The 23,913-nt window shown below is 34.5% G+C and overlaps 1 protein-coding gene across 1 annotated transcript in view; it reads left to right on the top strand.

Annotated features, from left to right (window-relative positions):
• LOC131045892 (uncharacterized) overlaps window positions 1-23,913 on the top strand; it is a 152,599-nt gene that overhangs the window by 73,044 nt on the left and 55,642 nt on the right. The window contains exons 7-10 of the mRNA XM_057979557.2: window positions 6,548-6,891; window positions 7,423-7,962; window positions 17,835-19,155; window positions 19,283-19,633. Of these exons, the coding sequence (XP_057835540.2) occupies window positions 6,548-6,891; window positions 7,423-7,962; window positions 17,835-19,155; window positions 19,283-19,633 (2,556 nt within the window). The remainder of the gene's footprint in view (window positions 1-6,547; window positions 6,892-7,422; window positions 7,963-17,834; window positions 19,156-19,282; window positions 19,634-23,913) is intronic.

Below are 23,913 nucleotides of genomic sequence, written 5' to 3'. Positions count from 1 at the left end.
TAAAACCCAAAAGTCGCTCCTGACCCTCACTGAAGGTCCACAGCGAGATTTTCAAAAAATACATGTTTTCTTCAAAATGGTGCTAAGGCAAGGTTAGGATAAGGAGAAGAGACCTCCAAAAACATGATGAATATTGTTTTGCCTTTGAAACTTGATGATTTTTGACAAAAAATAAAAAATCGCTCCTGACCCTCAAAGAGGGCCCACAGCGAAAAATCGCTCCTGACCCTCAGAGAGGGCCCAGAGCGAAATTATTGAAAATCCTCATTTTACCTTGCAACAACAAAGCGAATTTGGATGGAGTAGATAAAGGAAGGATGTTGCTTAATGACGAATGAAGTTTCAATGAAAAATGATGAAGAATCAAGCCTAAAATCAAAAAGTCGCTCCTGACCCTCGGAGAGGGCCCATAGCGATTTTTCAGGATCCTCTCCTTTGTTTGAGGAATTGAGACCAGATCTTGTGTGGATAGGAAGAAGAGATGATATTTTATGTCTTGGAAGCAATTTGGAATCCAAAAGATGAAGGATTAAGAGCAAGATTGAAAAATCGCTCCTGACCTTCACTGAAGGTCCAGGTCGAAATTGGTGATATCCTTCATTTTTACATTATTGAGCATTGATATTCCTTAAAATTCACCAAGTTGCTAACTTTGAGGCCTTTGGAAGGGCTAAATCAAATTCGCATTAAATTAAAGGCATTTTAATTTAATAAAATAATTTTTAGGCCTTGAAATAATCAAAAATCCACTTTGGAGGCATTAAAATTAATTTTCAAATTTTAAATGAAGGTGAGCGCTCAAATAAATTTATTTGCTTTTACAAGCAAGTCGGCCTTCTTTTGAGGGGGATTTTATTTCATTTTCATTTCCCTTTTGGCAAGTCGGCCTTGGAGGGAATCAAGGTGAGCGCTCTATATATTGGAGGAGTTTTTTTCACATTTCAAATCATTCAATCATTGCCTTAAGTGCAAATTTGGGAAGCTAGAAGGAGGTGCGAAATCTGGTGTACTTGGAGCGAATTTCTTTCAAGTGTTGAAGACTAGAAGGAGGTGGAGTTTTATCTTTTCAAAAGCTAGAGGAGACGCAATTCATTCAGGAGAAGGCTTTGATCTACACTTTGCCTAGCAAAATTCATCTATTTTTGCATCATTTCTTAGAGTTTAATACTCAAGAGGAGGTATGGCAAAATCATCTTGACACCCTTGTTTAAGGTTTGATTTTTGGACATTTGTTTTGGAAAAATCTAAGTATTGCATGGTTAATTAGGAAATGATAACTCAAGATTTATCATGAGGTTTCCTAATTAAAATTTTAAATCTTCCTTTTAGGTTTAATTCCTAGACTTTAAGATATATTACTAATTTTGAAATGTTGTATAGGTATCAAGATGGCGACTCCAAAGTCCGGAGGATCTACAAGTCGGCAGGTTCTCATCAAAGAAGATCAAGCAAGGACAAGAGCGACCTCCTCCAGTCTAGCATCGACAAGGACGACCTTCTTCGGTCAAGCATCATCAGGAATAACTTCTTCCAATCCAGCATTCCAAGGCGAGGTACATCAATCGTCTTGCACATCAAAGAAAAAAGAAGTCAGAGCAAGGGTTCGTTGAAGAAGCAGATAGTTTTAGAAGAGTTAATTAAAGCTAGCTTCTCAGCAACATCAAATTGGCATCAACCAAGTGTCAGACGAGTTGGCATCCTAGTCATCACTTCTCCAGTCAGTGTGGTCCACCTCAGCATGTCCAGATTCAATGTACCTAACTCATGGAAGGTGGCACAAACTTCGATGTACCTACCCCAGCTATCCATTGGTCGAATTTTCTAGAGAGGACATGTGTCCAATTAATACAATTTTATCATTGGTCAAGCATTAAATGTTATGTAATGGTTGTAACAAACCCTAATTAGGGTTTTCATTGTTGAATCCTGGCCATTGATCTCAAATTGATCTTAGCCATCGAATTGTATTGTGGGCACTATAAAAACCCCGATTCTTCATTTTGTAAAGGAGTTAGAAAGGAGTTAGTGAATAGAGAGTAGTTAGAAGGTGATTAGTCAGTTGATAGAATAGCAATTAGAGTAGAATAGGAGGACAAGGCAAGAAATTGTTGCCATTGATTGTAAACAAACTCCATTTTCATTGAAGTAATGGTGAAGTGTGTCGTTTCTTGCAATATGCATGGTTTCTTGTTGAATCTTCAATTCTAGATGGTAGATGATTAGATCGAATGAAGGAAATTGTTGAATGCACCTGTGTGGAATCCATCTAATCCAAACCACTAGCCTCTTGCTGATGGTAAGTGCGCCTTGCGTGGTCAACTGGAACAAATGAGCTTAATCATAAGTCGTTACACGTCCATTGTTCATGCATTATCTTGAATGGTGATCATTGTCAGATGGTGTACGATTTGAACATATTGGAAACATCCCTTAGAAGATCGCATTGAGTTGGTGTTGAATTGTTCAGCCTGAAGGTGAGACCCAGCCCAGTAGGAATCCACCTAGTCATTCATCCATCTTCTCGCATTCTAGGTGGTAGAGTAGACTTCTTGAACCTTGCATCTTTTGCCATTTGTTTGTCTTCCAGTTAGTTAGTAGGACTTGTGATTCCAGCAAATCAGACGTTCAGGTCATCCAAGTGTAAGTCCCCTTGTGATTCCAGCAAATCACATCATACCACAGAGAGCTTATCCACACGTAGAGATCCTACAGAAAAGAACCTTGAAGTCACCTTGATTGATCCTTTTCGCGATATCTTCAGCATTTAGAGGCTTTACTCAAGAGAGGATAAGGTACCTTTAGGTATTTTATTTTGTGTTTGATAGTGTACAAAATACACGTCAACAAACGGCAAGATATTTTCTTCAATAATGTAATCTATATTGATTCCAAATGAAATACAAACATACCTAGATGATACGAATGATGTCATAACACAACAAGATGCCTTATGAACAATCCGTCAAGGTAGAAGGTGGCACTTCAGGTGGAAGAGGTACAGTTGTAGGTGATAATTTCAAATCAGAAATGAACACTTGAAAAGAAGCTGGAAGTCGCTCCCATAAATCAATTATGCCTTCAAATCCTAGGTGCGCTTGGACTAAAATGATGATTTCATTTTCTCTCTTCACAAATACCAATTACCTATATGCATAAAGAATTTTATAAATTATTTTCCATCTGATATAAACCTGGACCTTCACCAAATGCTTCCAAAAATTCCCCAAACCAGTCGCCCCTATGCAAAAAATTACTATAAAATGTTTTGATCACCAAATTATTAAAATGTCTGAAAATAAGGGTCTAAACCCTAGCGCTTCTTGTGACATATTCACACATTTCCCCATTGCAAATGGGGACCCCTCTTTTTTGTTGGTTAGCTTAGTGTTTTACTTTAGTTGTCTTAGCTTGGCGACAGTTTTAGCCTTTTTCTTATGAGAGGGACATGTCTTGTCAGCCAGTGGAAAATTTTGTCGAGACAAATATTGTCAAGTTTGGTGCATTCTGAAAAATGCTAAGTGCTGGTTCGAATTTTGGAAATCCAAGTAAAAATCCTCATTTGAGAGTGGAATTCAAGATTTGTGGTTGGAAATTTTTTTGGAGATTCCCTAGTTTATGATGTATAATGAGAATTTTGTCATGGAATTCCTAATTAATGGATTTCAATTGAGAAGGTGAAATTTTGCGAATTGGAAGATTGTTTATGAGATTTCATGGAATCTATTTTTGATGATTTTATTTCAAATCCTTGAATAATTCTTGATTGTTTTCTTAAACTTGGAGCAATATTCTTAATCCAAATTGAAGATTTAAGTTGATTTCCAAATCCTTGAATTCAAATTTTTTGGAATCCTTATTTTTGGACAAGTTATCAATCACTCATCTTATTGTCCTTAAAAATCTGGATTTTGACCAATGATTCCTTAAATTCTTGGATTTTCTTTCATTATTCCACATGAGGATCGAATCTCCATTGGGATCAATTTTTCTTGTTTTCAAATGAAAATCCATTCAAGAAAATCCTCATTTTTTAAAATTCCTTATCTAAAATTGCAACTTTGTCCTTATTTATGATCAAAAACTTGGAATTCTTGAAATAAAATTACTCAAATCCTTGTGGAGGTCATTTTTCCCTTCAAAGCGCAAATTTAAATTGAGGAATCACTCAAAAACTGCATGCGACATGGATTTCCACCCTAATATTCCTTTTTTTGGGGGGGTGAATTTTTATCAAAATGAGTGGAAAATCTAGATACAAGGGGGAATTCCCATTGGGATTTTAGCCCTATTGCGCTTAAATGAGTGGAAAATCCGGATGCAAGGGGAATTTACACTAGTATTTTGGCTCAAAATTGGGAATTTTTGGAATCAAAATCCCTTTGAAAATCGAATTTCCTATGAGGAATTGGAATCTTCAATTTGTTAGTCCTTGTTTTGAGCCTAAAATTGGGATTATTATCATCAATTATCCTTATGAAAATTGGAATTCCTAATTTCCTTGATCAAAATCCGCATGGGAGGTGAAATTCCACCCTCATTTATCCTTGTTTACTTAAGGTCCAGCCCAATGGCCATGTGACTAACTAAATATAGTGAGTAAATGTAAATAGAGCACGAATGATCTGTGAAAGGTGAATCTCAAATATCTCAATGCACTAGAAAGGAGAACAAAAGAATATGACACCTGAAGTGCTAGCTGAAGAACCCTGAGAACCCTGAATGGCCTCCAAATCAACTCAGTTACCTATAGAGACCAATTAGATAGGCTAATCGTTGAAGAACATTGATGCGAAGGATGGCACAAAAATGGGGACATTACATAATATTTATTAGGGTGCAGTTCCATGGAAGGGCTTAAGCTTCTATTTTTTAGGAAGAGGAGGTCCCATGAAGAAAAAGAAATGTGGTATGGGATTATTTGGAATCTTTTTCTAGAAAATAGAAGCTCCTATTTTTTAGGCTTGCATATTTAAGTGGGTGAAAATGGGGTGGGGCTAGAAATCTTCCCACCAGCTTAGGGATGTTAACTGCCATTTGTCAAACATCCAAGTTTAGATTTTCATTAATAAATAATTTTGGAGAGAAAACGTTTTTTTATAATGATTTTTATCACTGCACGCTATAGTAGACAAAAGTATTATCTTCATGAGACCACCAGCTTCCTTAAAATTTGCAGCTTAAACTTTTAAGCTGAACTGCATTACAAATTCATGGGACCGGCAGCTTTTAAATATTCTTAAAAAATCTCAGCAGCTCCGGCTAAGAAGCCCCCTTCCATGGGACCCCAGCCTAATTACCCTTAATCCAACCAAGCCTTTTTAAATCAAAAAAAAATTCTCATGCACAATCCCATGCAAACATGTTCTTTGTAAACAAAATAACTAAATTCATTGTGAACTCTGCTGCATAAATGTTTATAAATAATGTACACATTCCAACTGTTAATGTTGGACTTGTTCAATTCTTTCAAAGTTATGCAATTGTTTTGGAGGAATAAATCTTTGGTCAATAGTTTAAATTTGGGGAGAGAAAGAGGTGGCTGGCCTACTTGCTTAGAGTAAAACAAACAAACACCATGAAATAACTTGAAGATGTATGAATGCTTGTGATGTTGCCCTATTCATTGTGTGCCATGGAGTGCTCAATGAAAATGCAATCTGTTGTAGAATAAAAGAAAACAAATTCTTCTAAAATGCATGCCTATGGAGTACTTGGAAAAATTAATGGCACGTGATAAAAAAGAGCGGGTATTCCAAAATTCTTAAAGAAAATATCTGAGTTACGGATTATTGTGAAAATAGTAACGTATGTTTGGACAAAGTTGGGAAACAAGATCAACAACGACTCTCTTGTTCTTTTGGAGATAGATTGCATTTGAAAGAATATAAGTGAAATTCTAGAGCCAATGGAAAGTTTTGGACTACTTCTGTTGAGAATAGTAACAACAGCTATAAGAGTTTTCTGCTTGTTTGGAAATAACAGGCAAATGCCTTTGAAAGATGAAACTTTTGAAGCCAAAATATGGTTTTACTTTTGAATTTGTAAACTAATCTATGTTTGATTAACATGTTATATACATCATGATAGACGATGTTTTTGTGTGTCAAATTCCTTATTTCATTGTAGATTAATTTGCAAGGGAGTGCAATACATTTGCATAATGAAAATAAACTGTTTTTCAATTTACAAGTTATATCTACGTTTTTTGCATCATGCTGCATGACATTTCCTGTGACTTGGGAAGAGAGACTTCCATGGAAGCTGAATGCATCCGATGGACATAACACCTAAGTGGCTATGATAAACTCAGAGTTCAATTTATTGCTTGCTTGATGAATTGGTAAACGATACTGTTTTAATTATAATTCCAACAATTGAATTGCATAGTTGTACTTGTAGTACTCTTCTTTCCCTTTGTTTCTTCCTATGATAATTTATTTTCTCAATTCAGTCCCTTTTATGACTTGGGGATACATTTTTCAGGATTGTTTTACTTGAATGTGTGCATTCTGTCAAAATTGAATTTCTTTCATTTGTATTTTGTCAGGTTACATTCAGCAGCGAGTTTAAAGACTCATTTACCAAGCTGAAGGGTTTAGATGTGCGACAGCAAATAATCAACACATTACTGAAATTAGCCAATGGCTGGCGACAAGCTAGGAAACATGCTGGTTCTGCTCAGAAAAGTCTTATAAATGAATATGTAACTTCAGGATTACACTTAGTGTGGACAACAGATGTTGAACGAGGAGAGCAAGTATTTCAAATATTAAAAATATGGAATGTTCTTCGCCTTGAAGAACTTCCTAACCTTAGACAACGCTTAGAAAATGTTTTCACAACATATACTCCAGAGTACATTGACCGGTGCAAAGCAAAGTTTTTGGACAAGTAAGTTTTTATTTTCTTGTTTAGCTTTGGTTTGTCAATAAATCTTTATGATTTCTGTGTAATTTTATTTTTATATTGGTTTTAGGATGATTCAGTATATAGTTTTTTGGATGGTGTCTATTGAAGAAATAAGATTAATTAAAACAATATTTTCTTGGGTTCCCTGCACAGATATTTGTTTCTGGTTTACCATGTTGAATTTACCCTCACTTCGTCTATTTCATTGTTTTCTTGCTTTTTTTTCTTTGTTTTCTGTTGTTAGTTTTGAGTTTTCAGTCCCGTTAACCTATTCTTGGTTTATCTGATAACCCTTTAAAAAATATGCTAGTTCCAAGATTCATTTTATTGAAATGGAAATATGCATTGTGTTATTCACGTTTTTAAGTATTATTCTAAATAAAGTTAAGAGAATGGCATGCCTGTAGCTTCTCCTTACCACCATAAGAAAAGAAGGGTAAGGTAATATGAACTTATTGATAATATTTGTTTTATTTATTTTCGTCTGCTTATCTGAAGACTATCTTGTTCTAGGGATGGAAAAACGGTACTCCCACGGCGATGGAAGGATGATCCTGAGTTTGTTTGGTATAAGCGTCTACAGAAATCAGAAATGCTTGAGACTCCACGTTGGGAAAGTTTCGATAAGGAAACCGTTTCACTCGAGCATGCCAGGGTCGAAGAAAGTTTATTGCTGATGAAGTTCTATTCTCTGACTTCTGGCATTGCAAATCAATTGCTAACAGCCACAGATGGATCAGAGATTGGCCTTCAGTTTGAGGTAAATGATGAAGAATCACGAATAATCAGGTTTCCAAGAAGTTCATTTATTCTTGGGCGCTCTGGTACGGGCAAAACAACTGTACTTACAACCAAACTTCTTAAGAACGAACAGCAATTGAATCTTGCTATTCGTGGTATCTCGTCGGAGAAGCAGACTGATGTAGAAAGTACATCTGGGAGAAACGATTTGCAACAAGAGTATCATAATGCGAGTTGTCTCCGCCAAATGTTTGTCACTGTTAGTGCAAAGCTCTGTTCAGCAATAAGGAATCACATTAGTCACACTGACAGGTAGGTTATCATTTTTTCTTTCTCTGAGTTATCGTAGAAATATATTTGTTCTCAAATAGAGTGACAAGTTTTGTATTCATGTACAAATTTCTAAATGTTGAATGATAGAAGTTTTAAAATCCATTCCTTTTAATATTTTTCTTCTTTTTGGTTTCAGATTTCAGAGCTGAGTTAAATGTTTGAGTGAAATTTGACATCTAATGCGCAGTAGATTCCAGCTTTGCTTGAAACACCTAATTGTTTATAAGCTATCTTTCCCTTAGAAAGCTGACTGTTCCCTCATGCAGTGCACATGAATTCCTCAATATATTTAAGAAGATGCAAGAGGAAATACAATATTTTAGTGCACACAAGGTGGTAGAACTTGAGTATCGTTAGTGCTAAATAGACATTACTTTAAATTTCGATAGAAATCCTTAAGATTAGAGATCAGTTGATTTCTTAGGACAGCATCAACATCCACAAATGACTACTGTAGATCAATGAGACTTGAAGCACGACAAAGCAAAGTAGCAAGAGGAAGCAAAAATTGATCCCAATCTTTTAAGAGAAGTAGAAGGGTACAAGCTAAAAGGTTAACGCACAACAAAATATTCTAACAATGTTGGTGACCCCAAAATAGATACATATGCATGCTAGAAAAGATGCTATGAATTCGATATAACAATGTTGGTGACCTCAAAAATAGATACACATGCATGCTAGAAAATATGCTATGAATTGGAAATAACAATGTTGATGACCCTAAAAATAGATACACATGTATGCTAGAAAAGATGCTATGAATTGGAAATAATTATGTCAAAGGATAAATAATGATAGTCCCAAAGGTTTGGTCAAAGATGTTTTGACTAAAATGGATTGGCAAGAAGCAATTGAAGAAATCATAAATTTCATTGACATATTAAAGAAAAACCTTGTGAAGGAAAGTTCATAAGTCAAACTATCAAATATAGTTTAGGAATGGAAATGGAAATGGATTTTTTTATAGTCTACGATACTGGACGATTTGTTTTGGGGTCTACATATGACTTATAGGAATATGAGACTACCTCGTACTCCTTGCGAGGCATCTAACTGTGCTACAAACGATGCGTACATACCTTTCTCCCTTTAGGATTTGAACTTGTGACCTCTCTTTCAGGAGTACAAATGACCTGCCTTTCAAGGGTACAAATTTTCCACCAATAGACCAACTTTGGTGTACAAATAGAGTTTAGGGCCATTGGTAGATGTAGGGTCCCAACAAAGAAAAGACTATTCTTCCAGTTCTGTTAGTAGTAATGGCATCAAATCAACTTCAACCACTAAAAGAAGCCCAAGGGTGCAAGCAGAAAGCTAAAAGTTAATTGCATAATAATGATGATTACCTAAAGGTTTGTACGCCGATCCTTACTACTTGTCTCTCATGACTTGTACTCTGATCCTTATTGCTCGTCTCTCATGACTTGTACTCTGATCCTTATTACTTGTCTCTCATATTTAAAACATATATTTGTATGGTCCTTACTTAAAGACATATGTGAATGTCTCCAAATTTTTAGAGATTTTAAATGAAGTTTCTTGTTTTGAAAGTATATCTTTAAAAATGATAAATCTTTTATATATGTTTCTTAGATAGTAGAAGGCGCATATGTTTCAATAAGTGTCTACTCCTTGTTCACCCAACTCCTTAATTACTAACTCAAAAACAGTCAAAAAAATATAATTAAAAGCTTATTAATATATTTCACATGTAACAATAGCCACCCACTTGTACTCCAAGGAGTTAAAATTTTAATATTTAATTAGAGGAGTTGTGCAACTTTATTGGTACCTATAGAAAATCGGTATTGGAGCATTTGTAATTGTAAAAGCAGTTATTAAAAGAAAATGTATTGGTTATTAGAGGAAAATGTATTGAATTAAATGTTTAAATTTTTGAGGTGGTTGTAGTGCACAGTTATTGTGGTATGGTATCTTTAACTAGGTATATGATCGCTTTTAGATATTTGTGCACATAATGAATCATCCCACATTCTTTGTAACTACCCAAAAGATGAAGCAATAGCTTTAAACTCTTAAGTCACATATGAAGATAGTAAAAAAAAGGTCGACAAAATCCAATCTATTGTTTGAGAGCTTAGAATACACGAAGTTAGCTACAATGGCTACTTTATATTGGATTTTTTCTTATGCGGAAAGATCTTTCAAAACTCTTATATCATCTTTTAAAACAATGGTGGTCTTACTTCTTGTGTCAAACAGACTGTGGTTTAGGCCTCTATTATTTATCTCATGATGTTAACTTTCAAATAATTATATAATTAATCTTTACATTTGTTTGATATTCTTATTTTTATGCTTTAAAATGTTTAACTTTTTAAATGTTAAATACTTTGTCTTCTAGACATAGACATTGTATTATTTTTTCCTAAATTTAAAACAATATATATTTAGCTATTTAATAATAATTGTTGCCTCCAAGTAATATCTCATTTTTAAAAAATGTTATATTGGTGCACATCCTAGTCTTCCATACTAGTAATAGTTCGCATCTACTAGAAATTATGATAACAATGAATGATACAAAATATTCTAATTAGGAAGCAAACTCAAATATAGATATACAGGTTAACAGGCACACTATGCATTGCAAATCACAATAAAACTTTTTAACACATTGACATTATGAACAATTGATTCTATAAAACCAACAATACTACTTCTTCTCCCTCTTTAATTATAATTTAAAATTTTAATAATTAATTACCTATCCTTAAAACTTAATTGTAGATACTTAAATGTAAATCTAAAAAACTACGATATTCTAAATGATGACTACATATTGATGAAATTAACCCTCACCATTGATCCCTCTCCCCTAAACCTATCACCTATCGAACTTTATCTTAATTTTGATTTCACCTCTCGTTTATTCAAAAATATAAGAGAACAATGAGAAATATGAGGTGGTTGTTTATGGGTCTATTATATCTTCAATAATGGCCAGATTGTCCAGAAAGAAAATAGATTACTGTGATAACCTGACGAATTATGCTGCAGGAGAACAAACAACAAACCCCACGTAGAGTCTACTGCCGATATCTTCACATGATACGAGAAAGCTAATAGAAGCACAAGAACAAAAAATCTTCAACGAACTAAGGCGCCTAGGTTTAATTCCTTGGTTCTGTAAGCAATCTGATTTCAATACAAAATCGTCAATCTCTCATTGTGACTAAAGCATCAATGACATGTAAGCATTTTGATAATATACTTGCTCCTCTCTAGACATTAAATGGCCTAGTTGGGCTGATGCAGTCTGTCACTTCAAGCAGTCAAAGGAGTCTCATAAACAATGATTTGCTTGAGATCTGCTGGGCAGTCTTGATCACTCTGCCTCAGATCTCACAATCGAAAAATAAAATTGCTTTACAAATGGCCGATCTTGATGAACGAAGAGAGGCAACAGATTTGCTGCGTTTTTTCCTTCCACACAGTGGCAGTCTTTCAAAGAGTAAAGTGACATCACAAGACTTTGCTTTGATTTCCTTTTGTTGATACTTTAGTGGTTACTTCTTGAACCTATGCTTCCTTTCTTCAGGATACCATATTGTTTTTCAGAGCAATACACAGAGAGAAAAAATAATTGTTTCTATCCTATTCACCATCTCAAACCATCCAAAACAGTACGTATATAAAGAACTTATATTCTTTAGTTTTATCCTATGTTACCCTAAGTTTTAGGGACGAGGACTGTTTCAGGACTGATTTTTTTTTGTCGATTTTGGGGATAGTTAGGGGACGACAACATATTCATATGAAAACATGGATATAACATGCACATATACATTATATAACCTTAACATATACGAATTAGCAGAGTTCTTATGACAAATTTGTGTTAAATTGAGAGTCAGTCAAATTGTTTATAGAATTCATTGTCTATATGTGGAATTTATGGGGGCGTCCCCTAGGAGTCCCCTATCCCCGAGACGTCCTTGAGACGGGGATGCTTGGGAAAAAAACTGAGAATGCATCCTCAGGTAACGTGGATTTTATCTAATTCTAAGCCAACAAGTTCGAGTTGTTAAAACAAATCATAATCAATATGTAGCAAACTGAGCACTAATAATAGATTTCCCAACAAATTTGAAACTTTTGAACTGCTGAATGCTATAACCACTGATACCACCATCATGCAATTTGTTGAAATCAATATGCAATTGTGGAAACTGACATTCAATGAATGCAATTTCCTTCACTTGGATGTATATGAAATATATTTTTGCATCAATGGCTCATTTCCAAACTGACATGTAAGCAAAATTGACTACCCAGCAAGTTCAAGGAATTGAGGCTCTAATACCATTGCAATGTCTCTACCCAAAAAGTTTCAACAAACTTTGCAATTTTTCCATCTTAAGAACATAGACATTTCATCAAATAGTTGAAGGAATATTGTAGCATTCAATATTTTTGAATTAAAGATCCAGAACTATCGTACTATAAATGATAATTATGGACAAATTCACAAACTTATCATGTATTAATTTCACTAGAACATTTTGTCAAATAATTGGCAACTTCAAGAGATCATTTGATAAACTTATAATAGATATTGATAAATGATGATATTAAAAAAAAACATGCAATACTGAAAAACTTAATTTTTTACCTTAATGTGAAGCTAACAAAGTCTGCAATTGATGTTGGTTTTAATGTAACAGAATAATAAAACTACAAAAGTATTCAATTAATGTTATGGAAACTTGAACAACACTTCGTTTTGAGTGTTTTTCAAGACAAATGTGGTGTTTGGTGGAGGACAACTTCGAAAGAAAGTTCAAGAAAGTCACATAAATTAATAATCAGCCTTCCAACTTCAATCATGATAAATGGTGAAACCTGATTTTTTCTTGGCAACATCTTTTATCTAACCTTAGAAACCCCTAGCCTGCCACCCCCTCTTAGATATCCCTTCTATTCCTTTTGTGCCACCCCTTTCCCTTTCCTAGCTTTCCCTTTTATCCCCTTTATCCCATCCCTTTCCCTTGCCTAGCTTTCTATTCTTCCTAACTTTCATTGTTTCCTCCCTTTTCTTTTTTATCATTTTCCTCATTCTTCCTCATTATTTTCTTTCATTCTTCCTCATTATTATCTTTCACTCATCTCATTGGTTGCTCCAACCCCTCATGTTTTTCTCTCCAATCCCTCTCTCTTTTCTTTGTCTTGACCTCTTGCCTTTTTTTTCCCTCTCCCTTGTTTAGTCTTCCTTGTTATTTCCCCTTTCTCCCTCATGCATTATTTGGTTACTTCCTTCTCAGCCAATTGCATTATCTTTCGTTCTTTCTTCTCCGCACACCCATCACCCACTCCTTTTATATAAGAATTTATATATAATTTAACAATTTTATATATAAAGAGTGTGTATTTATTTCTTTGTTTATATTTTCCTATGTTGTTCTATATGTATGTAATTACATATTTTTAAATCTATATATTATTAAGCATAGAGTTAGCCTTATATATAATCTAATACATTGATTATTTATATATTTAAATCAAATGTTTATTCATATAAGCAAAAAATTAGATATTTAAATAATTCTATTATTTAATAAGTTTTTATTTTATGAAGTTTTTGTTATGTTCTTTTTATCTTTGCTTTTGTTTAGACATTTATTAGTTTATTTTTGTTCTCAATCTTTATTTTTAAATCTATTTTTATATTTCTAAATCTATATTTTTTGCATATGCATATTTGTATGTTTATATATACATATATTTATATGTATATGCCCCCACACATATTTATTTAAGCAAAGATTTAGACTTATAAATATTCCAACAACACATTAGATCAATTATATATCTAAATCTATACTTTTTTATATCTCTTAATAAACATAGATTTAGATCTATAAAATAATCTAATATTGTGTGTTATTTATTTATTTTTCTGTATTCTCATCTAATTTGACATCCTATTTATATATGTGAAATATTTCATAAAGATATAGTTTTATTTATTTACCTAGTTTTCTTTCATTTATAGTCTTATCCTTTCATTTCATAAAATCTACGTTTATATTTGTAATACATAAAGGGTTTATATTTTTATTTTATTTTATTCTTTTAAAAATATATAGAATTTTTATTATATATGATCATTTTAATGTTTTTCATATGTTTTTGTAATCTTTTGAGAAAGTAATATTAAAAAATAATAAATATTAATCCTTTTTTTAATTTTTTTTCTTACTTTATTTAATTATTGAGATTATTATGTCTTTTCTCCTTTTTATTCTTTAACTATATTGCTATATGTATATTTTTTCATAAATAATTTCTTATCTAAACAATCAAACCTTCAAATTAAATATATTTAGAGTCATTTTAGATTATTCATGTTTTTTGAGTTTTTAATTCTCAATTGTTGTCTCATGCTTGTAATTGTGTGTAGCCTTGTGCCCCCTCTCCTTCTCTTTTTATTTTGTCATGGTGTGCAATCTATCATTTTTCTCTTCTAGCTCTTCATTCTAATGATGGATCATAAAGTGTGATCCCAAACATTGATGCAAAACCAAAACTAACATAGTTGATTAAAAAAAATCATACATACAAATTACTATAAATTGTAGAAATTTAAAATTACTTTTCAACAACTTAAATGTAATTATTTAATTTTTCCATAATTTCATAAAAGAAAACATGACATAACTAAAAAAGAAGAATTATTATTGTAAACTTAATAGCCCATGATTGTTAGAATTTTAATTGCAATTCCTTTTTGATAATTTTGTTGATTTGCTTTCAATAATGAAAGCTCCATGATCTTGCGCTAGAGCATATAATTTTAACCAATTCTATTAAGAGTTTGCAATTAACTTGTATTGGTTGGTGGCTTTTACTTGCAATTCCTAGATGAGAGACAAAGTAGTAATGCCAAGCATTTTATAGGTTTTAAACTCGTTGCTATGTTTCATATTAAAAACTTAGATGTAAAGTATGGTATCCTAGTAGGATTTGTTTTGAATTTTGTTGTTGGTCTAGGTAAGTCAAGGCCACATCCAATTAAGCTTGGAGGCCTATATGGTTAGGTCTTATAGTAATTCTCGGATATGGATGGTACCCTTTCTTGTCAAGTATTTTTTTATGATGGTCATATCTTTAGATATGTGTCATGTTACTTGGAAAATTCATAAACATAAAATGATCATATAAGTTGCACATATCATTTTAGTATGGCTGTACTATTAGATAGCACAATCTTTACAACAGTTTGTATATGAAGAATGCATTCGTGATCAAAGCCTCAAATCTATTGAATGGTAAAAATATTGGTGAAAAAACGACAATCAATAAGATGTATGCACTTTATTGTAAATAGAGATCCAATTTTCTAATATCTTTAGATTGACTTATTACGCTGTAGATTGAAATTCTTGTGATTTTGTTTTCAATTATCTCTACATACAAATTCATAAATCAACTTCATTTTTAAAATTGAAGTACAAAAAACTTAGACAAAATAATACAGGGAAAGTTTTGAGTAAGATGATGTCCAAAGGTGAAAACTATACTGCTCTAAAGCTTATAGACAATAATTGTTATGAAATTGATTATTATGTTGCAATTAAATTTCTAAATTTGTGGCCTCGAATAACTATTATGCTGCTTGTGCATAGTTTTTGTATCAACTGTTCAAATTTAATTTTTTGACGTTTCTTATCAAACTTCATGATCCATCATCCAGAACAAAGCAAGACAAAATAAAAAAAATGAAACATATCAAAAATCAGAATTCACATAAAAATTGAACTTTATAACCAAATTATCAAAAACAATTTACATTTTATACCAAAAAGATTAAGAATACAATTCAACACACAATAGTAACTATACACTTGCTTTTAGCCTTATTCACAATCTACATTTATTGATCTTGAGTTCTTACAGATAATGTAGTAGCTAGAACATAGAAACAATCATGTGGTTGTCTTCAAAGCATGTAAATAACGGTAAATAGAATTCACTTAAAATTATGTCAAAAACTACTATACAACAGTCTTCACAAGATTCATAAGAATTACATTGACATCATTTTCAAAGGCGGAAGCTTGTTTTCTATTACAATTAGGGCATGTCCCCATGTGGCTGCTTTGCTTATTTTGGCTAGCAGCCACTGCTCAATATTTTAAGGAGCAATTTGTGGAGCCGGTGGCCTCATGAACAAATTTCAAATTTTTTTCTGCTTATAATTAAGCAATCAACTTAAATTCTTCTGCCACATAAATATAAATTGTTTAAATAGTATTAATATGATTATATGTGATATATTTTAGAAAGAAAAATTGTTAAAAATGGAGGCAAACAAATTTGTGCTGCCATGTGGCATTTTGTTTAATATGCAGTGGCTGTTTATTTCCAGCCCCCCTCTTTTTTCCACAGCTTATTTTCATTTTTTAAGCCATGGCTGCTCCACAAAAATAGGAAAAGATTCCAAATTATCCTTTTCCCATGATTAAAGATTTGTATGGAGACACCCTAACTGCTCATTTTTAAACAGAAAATGGAGTTAAGCAGTGACATAAGGACATGGGGTTAGATATATTTTGCTTTCCAATAATCAGAAAATGAATTTGTATGTACCATTTTTATATTTTCTATGTATGTATAACTTTCACCTTTGTAAATACTCAAGAATTTGCATTTGGAAAGGTCAAAAATAAAACATGTGTATTTATAGTAGCTCCACCTGTGCTTTTAAGGTGACCTACCATCTGTTTTGTTGATCTCGTTTCCTTGTACCCAACTTAAGAGCTACTTGCTCTTCATTTAATGGAAAAATCATAGATGAGGGGCTTTGCATGAATTTTCATTAACACGTCATCAAGAGTATAAAGTGCAGGTTCAGATTCAGGGTCTATAAAGCAAACAGAATTGAGTATTGCGAAAATTGTGTTTTTTTTAATATGTCTTAGATTGCCTGGGACGATCAGGGGATGTCATGGTATGGTTCGTCATCCCTTGGCATTTCTATTTTCTTTCTGCTGTACTGGGGCCATTTCCAATTTTTTCTTTGGGTAGGGAACAGAGGTATGTTTCTTACCCATCCCTGTGTCCTTCAAATATTTCTGGTGGGGACGGGGTCCAAAAACATTGGAGATGCAACTGCAGGGTACAGAGTATTGAAGACTATAAATAAATACAAACAAAACCATGCACACATGCACAGAAATTATACAAAGGGGAGCTGATCAACAAAGATTACCAAGGTAGTGAAGAAAACATCTTGAACTGTTTTGCACAAAAAAGGGGGACCTTGAAGAGATCTCATGGAAAGTGAATTTTATTTCTTAATCAGCTCCAGAAAATCATCTTCTCCTTTATTTGGTTTCAAATCCTTTTTCTGGTCTTATTTAATTGAATATAATAACATTTATATATACGAGGAAATGGAATTTCATGCAACTACATGGGCACCACCTGACTAACTTCCTATGGAAGGTTAATAGTTTATCATTGATCTAACATAGGTTATCGTAATCTCTAACATCAGCGTGCAAATTAGTGGAATTTGGTAGCTTGCATTTATGCCTAATTAAGTTTTATTAACTACATAGGTGGTTCTGTTGGTGATTTATTAGAAGTGACTTTTTGTTTTCTAAGGAATTAGCATAAAGCATCATGATGTTAATGCTATGCAGTTGTTTTGGACCTCCTAGTTAGTAGACAATCTGCAAAAAATAGAAGAGTAGTTATGAGAACTTTGGTTTTATAGTTGTTAGATCATGTCCGGAAATAGATTTTATACATTAAATGAGGCATATGCTCACCATTAAAAATTCATACATGCTCACTGTGGAGGCTGTTGCTGTTGTCAGTTTTGTACAGGGACAGGATCGTGCTCACTGCATGGAAATGTTAGACAGCAGTGATAGCCTGCAGGAATTTGAAAATATTCCAGATAGTTTTATAGATATAGATGACAAACATTTTCCTCTAGTCATAACATTTCAGAAGTTTTTGATAATGTTGGATGGGAGTGTACCATATCATTTCTTCCGAGATAGATGTTCTAAAGAACAAGGATACCAGCTACAAAAGAAAGGGTTTTGTTCAAATGAAGTGACTGGTGAGGAAGTGGATTCAACAAAATCAGACAGCAACCGTGAGTACTTTGATGATGGCGGTCAAGATGCTGAGATACTTGATGACCAGGAATTCTTTGTTGGCGTAAAAGGACCAACATATAAACGATCTCTTGCATTCATGCAAATCATGAGAAAAAATGAAGTCAACTATGAACGTTTTGACTCTGTTTATTGGCCACATTTCAATGCCGAGCTAAGAAGAGGGCTCGACTCTTCAGTAGTATTCACTGAAATTATATCCCACATAAAAGGTAGTTCAAAATCTGTTAGTTCTGCTGACTTCAGGACGAGTCGGGATGAGTACATTGCAATGGGAGAAAGTCGTGTCTCTACATTACATGTCAAACAAAGAGAAGCAATCTATAAGATTTTCTTGCACTATGAAAAGAAAAAGCAAAGGAATGGCAACTTTGACATTGCTGATGTGGTAAATCACTTGCATCGCCAGATTCAATCTAATGGATATTTGGGTGTGAAATTGAACTTTATTTATGTTGATGAAGTTCAGGATCTTCCCATGGCCCAAATTTCTTTGTTCAAGTATGTGTGCTCTAATGTTAGGGAGGGCTTTGTCTTTGCCGGTGACACTGCCCAAACAATTGCAAGAGGTGTTTACTTTCGTTTCGAAGACATCAGAAATTTGTTCTATAAAGAATTCCTTGAAGCAGACAATGATCAGACCAAAAAAATAAACATGCCTGACTTGTTTCATCTCACCCAAAATTTCCGAACTCATACTGGTATAACAAAATTAGCACACAGTGTAGTGGAGCTGCTGTATCACTACTTTCCTTTTGCTGTAGATAAATTAAGCCCAGAGACTAGTCTAATATATGGAGAAGCTCCTACATTTCTAGATACTAAGGAGGGAGAAAATCCCATTACCACCATTTTTGGCCATGGAAGAAGCTCTGGAAGTGAAAAGTATGAGTTTGGTGCTGAACAAGCAATATTAGTACGAGACGATAATCAGAAGGTGCAGGTTCTTGAGCAAGTGGGGAAGCAGTGTCTCGTATTGACAGTATTTGAATGCAAAGGACTTGAATTTCAGGTTCCATTTCCTCTGTATACATTTCTGAGAAAGATTATAATGCAATCACACTTATGCTTGTCTTCATTCTATCAAACATAGAGTAGTCCAATGTAGAAATTAATACTCCGGTTTGTGTTTTTGGTAGGATGTGCTGCTGTATAATTTCTTCAGTAGCTCTCCATTGGGCACGAAGTGGCGGGTAATATATGATTTCATGAATCAGAAAGGTCTGGATAGCTGTGAGCAAAATCAATATCCTAAGTTTGATAGTATCAAGCATAATCTTCTGTGCAGTGAAGTGAAACATTTATATGTTGCTATTACCCGTTCAAAAGAAAGATTGTGGATATATGAAGAGAACCCTAAATATGCTAAACCCATGCTGGATTATTGGAAACAAAAGGACATTATACAGTACAGATGTTTTGACAGATCCATGGTGGAATCAATGTATGTTGCTAGTAGTTGTGAGGACTGGAGGAAGCGTGGAATACAGGTATGTAGACCACGTAAAAGAAAAAATTTATGTCATGTTGATTGACTGCACGAAGATTCTGCTTATATAAATGTCTACTCTTTGAAACCTGATTTCTGCAATGTTATGCTTTTGATCAATTGATTGAGTTGAATTGTCAAATGTTATGGTATTTTGTTTGCATTTCCAAGAATAAAGTTTGGAGGAAAGAATGAAAGATTACCTGGATTATGCACAAACAAAAGATGAAAAAATGAACTGAAAACGAACATATGCTTTTGTTGCTGAACGGAATGTAAATATAAGGATTATCCACTTCCCACTGCAAGACAATCTCTGCTACATAAGGAATGAGAGTCTTTGTGCAATATAGGTAGGCAATGCGGGGTGTTTTGCCATTTAGGTGGAGGGAGCTCACAAAAACTAATAGTTGTTTGTGCTAATTACTTCACTCAGTATCTCACTTAAAAAAAATTATATTCCAAATTCTGTTCATGATATTACAAAAAGGGAATTAAGTCACAGATGTTTAAACTTATTGACAATAAACTCTGAATTTTGAATCTATACCTTTATCCCCATTTTGGATTAGGCGTTTTGGTTCATAGGATTCTTTCACCAAAAAGCCCATGTATTCATTAGAAAAGTTACCTGTTTAAATTGTAATGTTTATCTCAGAGAAATATGGCTTCTTGCATCTTACATGCCATCTTTGGTCATTTGGAACTGTCGAAACAAAATTTGCCTCATCTAGAACATAAAAGTAAAGGGACGGGGATGATGATTTTCAAATTTGTAATTAATGTGTAGGTTGGCTATCATCTTTTGGGCTTTGTACAGCAAAAACTTATAGAATGAACCCTCACTCCTGCATTTTCACTAGCCATAGATATATACCTTATCTATGATTCTCTACAAAACAACTTTGAGCAAGACAACTGGCTTTAGTGGATTTATCATAGTAGCATAAATATTCAAAATGTCATGTTCGTGGCATTGGCTTACAACTTCAAAATGAAGATAACGTCAATATTTTTTTTTTTTTGATAAAAGTGGATAGAACCACTAAACTATATTAAATTTTAAAAGTTTTTTACAATGTCTGGTTCAAAAAGCACTGAAGGGAAAGAACCAGTAAGAAAACCCTTCAGTATTGCTTAAGTAACACAAGCCTATTCTACCCAATACCAAATGCCCATTGGCATAGTACATCAAAAAACCCATCCCAATTACATAAGCCGCATTAGATATAAAGGAAGCCGCCAACAGAAGCATACAGAAGGAAGATTAAAGTATGCTCACCGAAGGATGCATATCCATTGCTGCCAAAAAACAACAGTCTGAGCCACCCCTATCTATGAAACACAATTCTCCAAACCACTGGTTAGAATGATACCACATAGCATAAATGAAACCATAATCAGAGACCCTGTCAAAATAAACATTGTGACCAAGCATAGTAGAACCCACACCAAAGAAAAACCACACCAAATAAGGAGGTTGATGAAGAATACAACTATGCCCTTCTTTACTTCAAATATTCCAAAACCGAGGAAGGGATCTCATCCACACTTACCTCCCGCATATTAGCTTCACTATCAATGGCTAAGTTAGCCAAGAAATCTGCAATCTTATTCACTTCCCTATAACAGTGGGAAATCAAAAAGGAATCAAAAAAATCTAATTTTTGCAAAATATGATCAAGTATATATTGTAATTGCCAACAATTCGACTTCTTTTTCATGACACTTTGAATAATAACCATAGAATCACCCTCAATTATCAAGTCCTTAATTCCCAAAGATATAGCCATATCCAAACCAAAGGACAAAGCAAAGAATTCTGCACAATTGTTAGACTTGAAACCAATCGCATGACAACGAGCCTGAACAAATCTTACCTTATGATCATAAATTACCATACCTGCCCCTGCCAGGCTAGGGTTCCCACGAGAAGCACCATCAAAATTCAATTTAAAGTGCCCTTGTGGAGGAGGTTTCCAGCAAGCAAAATTTCTTTTACTTATAGCATTAGTCTTATTTAAAATAGACCCATGAGAAGGTAAGACTGATAACATTCTCCAAACTCGAGTTACCCTACCATCCCAATGAGAAAAAGAGGTAAGGGTTTCCAAATTCTTATAGATAAAAGACAAAGCAACTTCAGAGATGGAAGATTCAATCCTCAATAAAACCGCATCCAAGGAAGAACTTGTTTGTTTAAAAATCCTATTATTACGCTCTAACCAAATATTCCAAATCACAATAGATGGAGAAATAATCCCCCATTCCACGGGGACGCGTCCCCCCCTTTTTGGGTGTGTCCCCCCATCAAGGATGTCTCGGGGACGAGGGGACGGGGACATGACGTCCCCCGCCACCGCCACCCAATCGCCGCCAGGACGAGGAGACCTCTCCCCGTCTCCGCGTCTCCTAGGGAGACGTGGAGACGTGGAGACGTCTCCTCGGAGACGTCTGGGAGGAGACGTCTGGGAGTCTCCGAGGGAGACGCCCAGGCGTCTCCCGCATCCCCACGCCTAAACAAACAAAAAAAGCAACATTTTAAAAAACATGTGCCTTTTGGGGGGATTAAGGGGTAACCCTAATTGGACGTGGGCCCCACCCAACCCCCCAAAAGAACACAAAAGCATGTTTTTTTTAGATTTAACTCTCATTTTGGTAAACTGATCTTTTTTTCCAGCAAGCTAAAGAGGAGGAAAAACTTGAAGAAGACTGATTGAAGGGGTGAGAAAAGCTGATTGCAAGTGTGATAGGAGCTAGAAGAAGCAAGAAGAAGAGGAAGAAGAAGATTCTTCTACATTTTGGAGAGATTTTTCAAGCACAAGGTAGGGTTTTTCAACTTTTTCTTTTTTTTTTTTTCTTTTTTTTTGAATATTTTCTGATTTTCATTGTTCTATGTCATTTTTGGATTTTTTTTCCCTATTCATCTCAAGACTCAAAATGAGATTTGATGTTGAATCTTGAGGTTCATCATTTTGCCCTCAAGATTCAACATCAAATCTAATTTTGAGATGAATAGGAAATTTTTTTAAAAATATATTGTTAAACTAGGCTGATTTTATTTTCATTTTGTGAAATGCAGTGTCAATTTCACAATGAGCTCAAGGCATGAGTGAAGATGACATGGAAATCCATTCTCATAGTGAGAATGATTCAGAATATGAACCTGAAAATGAGGGGGGTGACCATGGGGCTGATCCTGGAGCCCAATCTAGCTCTATGGCAAGTGCACCAGCTAGTACAGGTTGCCCTTCAGAGTTGTTGGCACCATATGTTAGGGGTCATTTTGATCCTAAGTCTCCTCTAAAACAGTTTGCTTCACGAATATCAGTACAAGGCGCTGCATCACATTCAAGTGGGGGAACAAGGAAGTGGAAGTGCAATATTTGTGACACAGAATGGTTCGGTAGCATTAGTAGGGTGAATGCACACTTTCTGTTTTGGAGAGGAAAAGGCGTGAAACATTGTAAGTTTTTGGAGGAAGCCAAAAATATATAGTACAAAATTGAGTTTAACAGGATTTGGGGGGTTCCAGATGACACAAATATTTCAATGCCTACTACTTTGTCTGCTAGGGCAGCACTTCATACTTCTCATGCTTCGCAGACGGGAGGAATGATTTTTGGATCTCCATCCACTTCCACTTCTACTGCCGCCAGGGCTGGGAAACGTAAGTTGCAGACAGCACAGAGCAACCCCATTATTGATATGTTTAATGTGCAGCTAAGAGATGAGATAGATGAATCCATTGGCAATTTCTTCTTTGCCAATGGCATTCCATTTCATGTTACACGGTCTCCTTATTATAGGAAGATGATGGATATGGTGGCCAAGGGAGGACCATCTTATGTGCCACCAAGGGAGACGAAAATGAGGACCTCGATCTTGGATAAAAGCTATTCCAAGATCAATATTTTGATGGAGAAGATGAAGGCATGTTGGGTGGCATCGGGGTGCAGCATAGTTATGGATGGGTGGACGAACATTAGCCATCATCCACTCATCAACGTCATGGTCACATGTGCAGAGGGCCCATACTTCCTTGGAGCAGTTGATTGTACAGGGCATCGTAAAGATGCTGATTTCCAGTTTCAGGTCCTCAGGGAGGCTATTGAGGAGGTTGGGCCACAAAATGTGGTCCAAGTAGTGACAGATGCAGCCCATGTGTGTAGAGCAGCAGGGAGACTCGTTGAGGCAGCCTATAGACACATTTGGTGGACCCCATGTTGTGTGCATGCCATGAACAATGCACTCAAGGACATGGGGAAGATAGACTGGATT

This window comes from Cryptomeria japonica, chromosome 7 (assembly GCF_030272615.1).
Source record: "Cryptomeria japonica chromosome 7, Sugi_1.0, whole genome shotgun sequence".
Classification (NCBI taxonomy): domain Eukaryota; kingdom Viridiplantae; phylum Streptophyta; class Pinopsida; order Cupressales; family Cupressaceae; genus Cryptomeria; species Cryptomeria japonica.
Note: the sequence above shows the minus strand (reverse complement) of the source record. Positions and strands in the feature narration are given on the sequence as shown.